This window comes from Priapulus caudatus, unplaced genomic scaffold (assembly GCF_000485595.1).
Source record: "Priapulus caudatus unplaced genomic scaffold, Priapulus_caudatus-5.0.1 Scaffold19, whole genome shotgun sequence".
In the NCBI taxonomy this organism is placed as follows: Eukaryota; Metazoa; Priapulida; class Priapulimorpha; order Priapulimorphida; family Priapulidae; genus Priapulus; species Priapulus caudatus.
Window position 1 is genome coordinate 92,540 of NW_014577080.1, and position 10,927 is coordinate 103,466.

General features: G+C 43.8%; 1 protein-coding gene across 2 annotated transcripts in view; it reads left to right on the top strand.

The window, feature by feature from the left end:
• The first annotated feature begins 1,089 nt into the window (after positions 1-1,089).
• Positions 1,090-10,927, top strand: part of LOC106811635 (synaptotagmin-4-like) — an 18,864-nt gene continuing 9,026 nt past the window's right edge. The window contains exons 1-2 of one of the 2 annotated variants that reach the window (XM_014815348.1): positions 1,090-1,355; positions 10,093-10,828. In XM_014815348.1, coding sequence (XP_014670834.1) covers positions 1,331-1,355; positions 10,093-10,828 — 761 coding nt within the window. In that variant the 5' untranslated portion in view covers positions 1,090-1,330. Of the gene's footprint in view, positions 1,356-9,456; positions 10,829-10,927 lie in introns of those variants that run through there. The other variant, XM_014815340.1, reaches the window with a different exon arrangement.

A 10,927-nucleotide genomic window follows, 5' to 3' on the forward strand; every position in this document is an offset into this window, starting at 1 on the left:
CTAAGCCTTGCTAGAATGGTCGCACGCGATAACACTGGCGAGATGAGCCCTCCTGCACCCCACCCACCCGGGCGAACAAAGAATGAGAGGCCCTGTTTGTTCTTCAACATTGGCTGCTATCGATCGCAGTTCGCGTGGCGTCATAGGAAACGCACGACGGGATCGCATGAAGACACGAAGGAACGAGTCGGCATTTGACGGCATTCGGCAGCGAGCAGTGCTCGGGCGGTGCTGAAGGCTAAGCGCAGAAGATCCTCTAGGACATTCTGCTAAAAGCGGCTCGAGGCACGCCTGCCGCTGGCGGTAGCACGCACGCACGCCACCGCACGCACGACGCGGATGCAGTGTTCAGCGAAAGGCAATCGTGTACAAATATCACGAGATGATGGGGGGATTTTTCAGCAAAAGCTATTCGTGACGCGCGCACTGCCAATAGGCGAAAGTAAACGCGCGGTGTCCGGGTCTACCTAGGGGCTTTATCCGCAGCCGCCGCTGCGAACACTTTGTCTATGACAAGTACCGGGTGATAATGTGTAATGCTGCGGGGCAAATATTTCTTGCGATGGCGGGCGCAGCGCCTTCAATGCAATCCAATATTGAAAGGTATATATAGATATGAGGATATATGATAGATAGATCTTGATAAGAATTATGTGTATAGATAATAATATATAGTAGACTAAGTTAGATATATATATATTGCGCCCGCACAGCATGGGCGCCGGTCATCTTTTGTTCACGTGTTGAAAAATGGTCTGAAATCGCTATAAGTGCACTAGAAGACGGCGGACGAACGATCGAACGGGTTTAATGTTCCGCTGTACTATACGCTCCACGCGCCGTTCACGGCGTCTGGCAAACAGAGAAAAAACAGTGCAGAGAGAGATGCTCTGAAAGGTTTCGCCCTCTGGGTAGGGATTCCTTACATACGCAGGCTGCGTGCACCGGCTGCCACACACCCCTACGAGAAATTGGAATACCCCTGCGCTGCGTCGTATCGATCTCCATGGCAGCAGCGCAGCTCCGAAATCCCATCTCCCCTAGTGACTGTATTTACGTAGGTACTTACATATTATAATTTCGCAGCAATCTCTCTCTCTCTCTCTCTCTCTCTCCATCTGCAGAGAGTGAACGCATACAGGAACATCGGCAGCAAACGGCTGACGCTAAGGCATTTTTTAATCGAGAAATCAACATACGAAATCGCAAGCATGATGTGAGAACGTGAACGATCGCTGTCTGAGTAAAGAAGCCCGAAGGATAACTCGAACCTGTGAAAGGCGCCGGTAACGCGATGCAACGTGTATAACAGCAGCACACTGAAACCAACATGGCGAAGTTAGACGAAACATCTGGTAAGTTGCGATCAGCACTGCTTGATATTATATCGTCGGGAAACTGCATCGTACGATCGAGGAAGAAAATTTCAACGTAACTATTGCTGTTACATGTTCGTATTGTATGGCACCTGTATTTTACTCATCGTGTTTGTTATTACGTAGGTGTTGCATAGGTAAAGGGGACAGCTGTTGTAGTGTGTAACATATGGTCAGCAATATAAAACAACATCGCAACAGGAAAGGACACCGGGGTGTAATCATGATAATCAGGGTAATTCGGCGTTATGCTTGTCGTGAGTTCGTCGCGTTAAAATGTTATGACGTGTATAATTACAAGCGATCCAGCGAATTTCAACTCGTTTTTCTAACATGATGCTCTACGATCTTCGTTTACTCGGGATATATCGGCTAGTTAATATTAAATTTCTTTATTTAAATCGATTAAGGGTTAATACTTTTTTAAATGGCACGTGGGTAATAATTTATTGCACAACATGCAGGATCTAGGCATTTTTACACGATTTCTCTATGTCTAGTAGACGTGTGTGCCTGTGAATCATAGAAATTGTTAACTAAAATGTAGAATGTCACTGGAATTTTGTAGAATTACACTCTTAAACCAACTGGACAAATGTATTAGCTATAGGGCGAGTATTGATTATTTATATAATATATGCAACCGCGCAAGGTGATTGCGGGGTTGGCGCAAGATGTAGGAGCTAGGGAATACGGCTCCCTCATTGTGGGGAAAAGAGCTCGATTCGGAAATGATCTATAAACAAAATTATTACTGTTATACTGTACCTCAAATTTCAGTGTTTACGACTTCGCTATTTACAAGTTATACAAACGTCAACGTATGACAATTGCAATAAGTCTTATATATACGTATTTGCTATGAATCAAATCAACTTGGTAATTAATTACAGGGTTTTCATATTAATTATGTAAATTACGTGCTTATGGATAAATGGATATCAAATCTACAGCACAGACACACAAATGCTCTGTGTGACCTATTCTTCTCATAAAGAAATAACTAACCATTATAATGAGCACAACATCTAAATTTATTTCTTCGATGCATGAATATAAATTTATAATGCGAAATTCTGTAGGTTGGCTTTCCATGGATCAGGTTGTATTTTATACCACGTTTACAATACATACGTACATAGGTATATACACATTTGATATAAACCGTTTACGTCTGGCATTCCCAAGCATATTTAAATTGGTACTGCAGAGTTTATAAATAATCAGATAATAAGCGCATGCTCGAATTGTGGAGTAAACTGCATTCGGGATTTTTAACTCTAACATTCCACCCCCAGTACAGTTGATGCGAAAATTCTGGCAGTATATAGCTTCTCCAGCCCGACAGATATGGTGTCAACATAAACGCACACGCGATATCTGTTTACACTCCACTACAAAATGGTGGGCAGTGTTTACTTCATGGTTAATAAATCTGTTTTTACGTTGACGACATTATTTTACCAGCCCACATTTAGCGTATCTTATTATAGGTCCTATTATTGCCATTACATAATTGAACGAGAATAACATTGTCATATATAACCAGTCATATAAACACAGGAATTATAAAACCATTTATAGGTACGAGTATTATAGAGGGATTATAGTGTCAACAACGACACCTCGACTAGAGGATTCACACATACAGTGAATCTACCGTGAATTTAAACATGCACTCACTGGTATTAACTGCAATAGTTCTTGTATATATACGTCAAATAACATTTGGATAACGTATATACGCTCAACCATATATATAACGTATATATATATAACATAACGTAACATATAACGTAATATATATATATAACGTAACATAACGTATATACACTACAACCCATTGTATTGAGGAATGTAGTACAAAGTTATTTTTGATTTATCGTAACAAAAATGGTACAATAGCAATTTTAAAACAAAAATCAATTGCTTCTAATTTCTTGTACAAGCCTGAGACGAGGACGTCTCTACATTATTGTTGCGCATATGTGTATACATTCATATATTTCTTATATATTTTTAAAGCAAATGTACGCGTGATCATCTATGCTCTAAATACCAACTGCACATGGCTGCGTGGTTTGTTTAATGTATATTGCATTTGCGGACACGATCTAAATTAGCACACGGAACACGACATGATCGCTTAGCATATAAGCGTAAACTAGGATTATATGAAATATCCAGTGATTGATTCATTACGAATTCTGTTTAAACATTTGACGTCCTCTTCAGGTGCATGCGTGATTGAGACAGAAACGCAAGTATGCTTGCCTCGAATACAAGAAGTGCTTGTGGAACGGATTATAAACACAGGGTGTTCTGTTCTACGTGGACAAACAAGACAAGACGTCTGGCTAGCTGGAGCCACGTACAACTAGTGACGTTTATTATACAAACACCAACTGCGCATGACACGCGCATATATTCAGTAACAATAGAACATCTCTCCCGTTTTCAAATGAAATTACACAAATTAAGTCATTCAGTATACAGCGTATAATTGCCACTCAATATTTAACATAAAGAACTATATATATGGTTGACAATACACTTAAACCATGTTCACGTCATAGCTTATACTATTTACATAGATGGTATCACTCTGGGTTTTATCACCCTACCATAAATCACGTTGATTTATATGCTCTGGTACCAGGGTACGTTCCGGTATACCGGACCGTACCCAGGGTACGTTCCGGCAGTACCCTGGGGGACATAGACCCTCTCAGCCTCACTGGACACAGATTTCTTAACTTCAGGCTGCTTTGCTGAGATTTATGTAAGCGGGTCAGATGTGATAGGGTTGTATGACGCTAGTAGCTTCTCATCGACACTAACGCTAGGCTGTATAGAACTGTCCCCATTCTGCTTCATAGCAGGATACATAGCCGACAAAGGTGGCTTCACCAGATGCCTCCGATTCGGCCGGTACACAGCACCATCTGCATGGTGTACACACAACATACGAATGCACATCGTGCTTCCCAGATACCACTGCAGGGATCCACCTCCCATTACCAGTCTGTACTCTAACAGCATCGCTAATTTCTAAAGGACAGAGCGGTTGTGCAGACTGGTCATGGTACTGTTTATAGTTATGCTGGCTGTATCATGTATCCACTGCCTTACTATGGATGGATCAGGGGAGCTGGGCTTTATGCAGTAACTGCACTGACGTAGGGACAACCGACCGGAGTCGTCTCCTCATCAACAACTGTGATGGTAAATAACCCAAGCTCAATGGAGTAGTAAAGTACTCGAGTACACCAATGCAATAGTCTTTACCATCAGCTTTAGTCTTGCTGAGTATTCTCTTTACTGTCGGAACAGTGCGCTCAGCGTGACCATTAGATCTATGATAATGGGAGCTAGACGTTTGGTGCACAAACCCATACTGCTTCGCCATCCGTGCAAATTCCTGCGACGCATATTGCGGACCGTTATCCGACACACACTTCTCCGGTATTCCAAATCTGGAGAAAATGCATTTTAGCCGGTTGATGATGCAACTACTAGTCGTACTAGTCAACTTTTCGACCTCAAAGAACCGACTGTAGTAATCCACAACAACTAAATAATCACTCACTTCCCAGGTGAATAAATCACTGGCAACAACCTGCCATGGGTACTCAGGAACCTTGTGACACGTTAGGGGTTCTTTAACATTAGAGTTCCTACCAACTCAGTACCATATCTGTGATTTCGGCCGTTATTCTTGGCCAGAACACAATATCTCTTGCCCTCGAGAGACATTTCTCTACTCCCATGTGTCCTGCATGTATATTCTCTAGAAACCGTGTACGCAGTTCACTAGGAATATACATCTAATGACATTTCATGATAATGCCCTCAAGAATGGTCAGCTCATCCCGAATATTTATCCCGAATATTTATATATATTAGCTTATCCCGAATAATTCCAAAGCTCGACGACAGACGGGGAACAATCTTTCCTTAACGAGGCCATCCTGTCATAATACCCATAATACACTGCACCAACAACTCGCACTGTGCATCTGCAGCAATAGCAGCTTTTACTTCCTGCAATCTTACATCACTGATGAGCAGATATGACAGAACCGTGTGGACATGTACCTCTAGCTTATTCGAAAACTCTGGGTATGTATTCGACACAAAATTACGTGATAACGTGTCAGCCACCGGAATCTCCGTTCCTCTTACATACTTCAACACAATGGCATACTTCTGCAACTGTAATAACATGCGTTGCAATCGTGGCGGTGCAACATGCAAACGCTTGCTAAAGATAGCCGTCAACGGTTTGTGATCCGTCTCTACCACTGTTTGCTTTCCGTACACATACTGGTGAAACCTTTTACAGCCAAACCGTATTGAATAAGCTCTTTCTCTATCTGAGCATAACCAACTTCCGTGGTAGGGAGAGACTTAATTAGATGCATACTCCACAGGGCGTCCCTCCTGTAGAACTACTGCGCCCAGGCCATATTTTGATGCATCGACTTGTAGACAGGTATCTTTCGAGGGGTCAAAATATGCCAACACAGGACTCTGTGTGAGGATCTCTTTCACTTTCTGAAATTCATCATGCTGGGCATCATTCCATATAAAAACTGCATCCTTGGCCATCAATTGCCTTAAGGGCTTCGTGATCTCAGCTAGATTTGGTGAGAACTTCGATTGGTAAGTGATCATTCCTAACAGAGTAGCTAATTCTGCTTTGTTCCCTGGGGCCTGCATACCGCATAGATCCTGTATCTTGCTTGGATCAGGCTTGACCCCCTCTGCTGTCAACAGGTGTCCAAAGAAAGGGACTTCAGTGGCTCTGACCACCAGCTTATCCTTATTAAGCTTTATTCCTCTTTCCGAACAACGCTTCAACAGACTCCTTTTATTATAGGTATATATACGATTATATACGATTATACTAGGTATTTATTAGCTCTTGTATATATATACCGCTTCGTTAACCTGAGATACTTGATCTGGTTACTATTTTGTGTCAGATCAATCTAGCTGCACATTACAGCTTTTATATTGAGCCATCGACGTCACAGCAGTTTCAATTAAATCAGCACTTGGCACGGCCCACCTTACCTTCCACATTACTTAGAAAGCACGTCTCAGCAACCCAGGCCACAGTAATTGTTCTTACATCATGCCTTACGCTCACACCATAGGCGCCCACACAGCCATCCACAGCACACTAATCCAGGCAACTGGGACCATCCCGTGAGAACTCATATTACCAGCCCTCGAGGCTTCAACATCCATACAAATAAGCACAATGAAAATAACCCTCGTTACAGTAATCCTCAATACAATAACCCTTATGTCAGAGACCCTCAATACAATAACCCTTACGCCAGAGACCTTCAATACAATATTACCATGACGTCAGTTACCTTAGTATCATTACAGAGACCCTGACTACAGTTACCTTCACTACAGTTACCCTCACTACGGTCACCATCACTACAGTTACCATCACATCAGTTACCCGCAGTACATGCAGTTACCCTCACTACAGTTAACTTCACTACAGTTACCCGCAGTACAGTTACCCTCACTACAGTTACCCTCACGTCAGTTACCCTCACGTCAGTTACGCTGAGAGGATCTCTGTCCCCCAGGGTACTGCCGGAACGTACCCTGGGTACGGTCCGGTATACCGGAACGTACCCTGGTACTATCTAATATGCCGGACCGTACCTCGCCTACTCCACTAACGAGTCTAGGGAGTCGCCTACGCCTACTCCCTAACCATAACCCTAACCCTAACCATATCAGATAGTCACTGGACGTTCCAGTATACCGGACCGTACCCAGGGTACGTTCCGGCAGTACCCTGGGGGACATAGACCCTATGAGCGTCAGGCACCCCTCACGTCAGCCATCTTATAAGCAGCCAACGCCACACTACCACGTAATAACCGTCCGCATCTCAGCACCATACGCTACAGAAACCCATAACAGCAGCCTGCACCGTAGCAGCCTGCGTCATAGCCTCTAGCGCCACAGCAAGCACGCGGCGCAGTAGGACACGAAGGGCCGTTGTCGTATAATGGCGTATAATATGTACCCGATGTAACTATCTGATATGGTTAGGGTTAGGGTTGGGGTGTTAGGGTTAGGGTTAGGATGAGGGTTAGGGTTAGGGTTAGGGAGTAGGCGTAGGCGTAGGCGACATATTCGCCGACACCTCGGGTACTACATATACGACAACGACCCCTTCAGCCGCAGTAGGTGGCAGGCACATATGGGCTGCCTGCCCACGCTTTAGCAGCCCACGCAACAGCAAGCAAGCACGCGGCGCAGTAGATGGCAGGCACATGGGCTGCCTGCCCACGCTTAGCAGACAAAGGCAACAGCAAGCAAGCACGCGCCTCAGCTAGAATCGATAGGTCCCCTCAACATGCTAAACGCCTTGCCAGTGGAAAGCGAAAACGGTCAGCTGAAATCGATTGACAGAGCATTTCTAGCAATAGATTCGCCATATATAATAGTGTACAGTGGCGAGATATTGACAAATATACTCCGTTTGTGTAGCGTCACAACACATCACCTATCCTATATACCACTATACTCGGAGTACTTCCTGCATTGTTTGGGTAGCGCTAACCCCGTGTATAGCCATCGAGTGTGAAGGAGCGCAAGCGGTCACGAAGCGTTGCTACGCAGCCATTCGCATTTCATACAAAGAGATCCATTGCTACGCGGTGAAAGTTCTGGGTTATGGAGAGCGACACTGATACTTTAGCCGGTATCTCGTTGCCCACTGTAGTCACTAGGTTTTATTAAAGTTCATTTTGGGATGGATTACAGTTTACGTTAATCCTTAAAATAATGTGCAAATTGCATAATACTTAGAGAAAAAACATACATTAAATGTGTATATATGTAATATATAATATATATATATAAATAAATAAATAAATAAATAAATAATAATAAATAAATAAATAATAAATAAATAAATAAACTATATATATATATATATATATATATAGTATATATCGCGTGTACATTTACAATATACATTATGCCATATACAAAAAAATTTACCATCGAAATATTGCATTCTATTCACTACATGTCGATTTCTTTAACAATAACATTCGTAGTTGTCAAACATAAAGCGCGTAGGCCAAACCAGCTTGAAACGTGCCTTTTCTCATGCACGCAGTGTTTCTGTATGTTTTGCTCAGCTGTGTGCTGTGTCGGGTGGCGTGTGTGCGCTTGCTCGCCGAGCAGAACGCGAAACGCTGGAAAACAAAATTTCCCGTTTTGCTCGCGTGTGTGCACTAGGCTTAGTTTGGACGTGGTTACGTTAAGTTTAGACGTGGTTTCGCACGGAAAGTCTGATACTTTGTTCATATAGTGTTTTAGAAATACGCGTTTAGTAGTCTAATGACTAGTTTAAGACGGTATTCAGTATAATGTAGTATTCAGATAAGAAAGTGCGGTTTCTTAACGTCTTTATATAATTGAAACATGGTAAAATTGGTGTATATATGTACGCACTAGTACAGTGAGTGTAGGATATATGACATTACCAAAGCTTAAGCTAAATATCGCAATTGCAAAGGTTGTCGAAAAATATCTAGCATACGTGCATTGCATTGCGCACGCGCGTGTGTGTGCGTGTGCGTATGCGTGTTTGTATGTATACATGCTGAGGGAGAGAGTGAGAGTGAGAGTGAGTGCGAGAGCGAGAGCGAGCGAGCGAGAGAGAGAGAGAGAGAGAGAGAGAGAGAGAGAGAGAGATAACAAAAAAGCGTCGGGAGGTTGGAGAGCGGACAGGTAGCGAGGTGGTTGGATAGATCGATAGATAGCATTTGCGTCCACACCTAGAGTGAAGCAAATCTACTGACACATACAAAAGTGCGTAGGCCCTTCAAGCACGCCCACGTACACGCAAAGGTCGTCTATGACGTACCACTGAATGACAAGTTTTGTGAACTGAATTCGTTTACCATTGTTGCGAATGCGTTCTCACACGTCACCAGCCCACGTGACAGTAGCCACGCTAACAGCACGCGATTTCATAGAAAGAGTGATAAATTAAGAGATGATTCATTCTGTTTTATATTGCATTCATTGTTTTTAACAGAACAAGGCTTACAATCACAATGTTAAAGTATGATATACGACGCGATGATTAAGGTAGCTTTACTCAAAACTCTCTTGTCTCAATGAGGTGAAACCCAATGGACGTATTACATGAACGTACTGTGTACAAGAATGTATTACTTCTTCTGTTAGTCCTGTCACGCCTATAGCTCATAGTAACATATAACTCTGACTGGTTTAATCCGTACATCTGCAGCATCGTTACAGAGTTTTCTATACGTTTGTCATTTACTTAATAAATATATTGCGGTCGATATTGATCAAACAGCGTTATTATTCATGCAAGTTATAGAATAGGACTATACAGATATACTTTACTATACCCTATATAATATAATATCTTATGTATCCTATACGCCTAGGCATTATTTCTGCTACAATTGCATTACATTCTACATTCACACAATAATGGCCATCGAGCGATCGAGACGAAATGTTTATCTAAATTTCAGAATGAAATACTACTTTTTCCCCGAATAAAATATTCATCGAAGCCAATACTGTTATCCACGTCAACTCTGATTCGCACTTGATTCCATCGTTTGGGGGTCTTATATGAATAATAATCAGCGAGGCGCCGGTCTATTTTGTCTTCTTTCAGCATCACGGGAAGGAAAACTGTCGACCCCAGCGCTAGTCGGCATCGCGATCGGCTCGTCGGTGCTGCTCGCCGTCATGGTCGCCATGATGTACGTTTGCTATCGGCGGCGCTACAACGGCACCAAGCTGTCATCTGCCATCAAAAAAACGCTGCGGGAACCAGCTCCCGGCAGCCTCATGGCCTCACCGACGGGCATCAAGACAATTCACGTCGTCACGAAGAAGAGTCCAAGTCCGACGCAGCCGCAGAAGGAGTTCCCGCAGCTAGAGATATCGAGAAAGTTCAGCGGCACGTCGAAGAGCCCGAGTCCGGGCGACGTCGGCGCCAAATCTCTCAGCCCGAATTTCCACGTCGAGAACGAGGAGCGAGTGTGCAGCAAGCTGTCGCCGTCGAGCGACGGCAGCATCAAGGAGAGCGACGAGACGAGGGTGACGCTGACGAACAAGGACGGCAAGCTGGGCGACCTGCACTTCATGCTGCGCTACAACTTCGAGAAGGGCGCCTTTCTCGTGACGGTGTTGCGAGCCGTGGATCTGCCGGCGAAGGACACCAACACGGGCAGCTCCGATCCCTACGTGAAGCTGCAGCTGCTGCCCGAGAAGCAGCACAAGGTGAAGACGCGCGTGCTGCGCAAGACGACGAATCCCGTTTACAACGAAGAGTTCACCTTCTACGGGCTCACGTACAACCAGCTGCAGACGATCACCCTTCACTTCGTCATCCTCAGCTTTGACAGGTGAGTGGGTGTGTGTGTGTGTGTTTGTGTGTGTGTGTGTGTGTGTGTGTGTGTGTGTGTGTGTGTGTGTGTGTGTGTGTGTGTGTGTGTGTGTGTGTG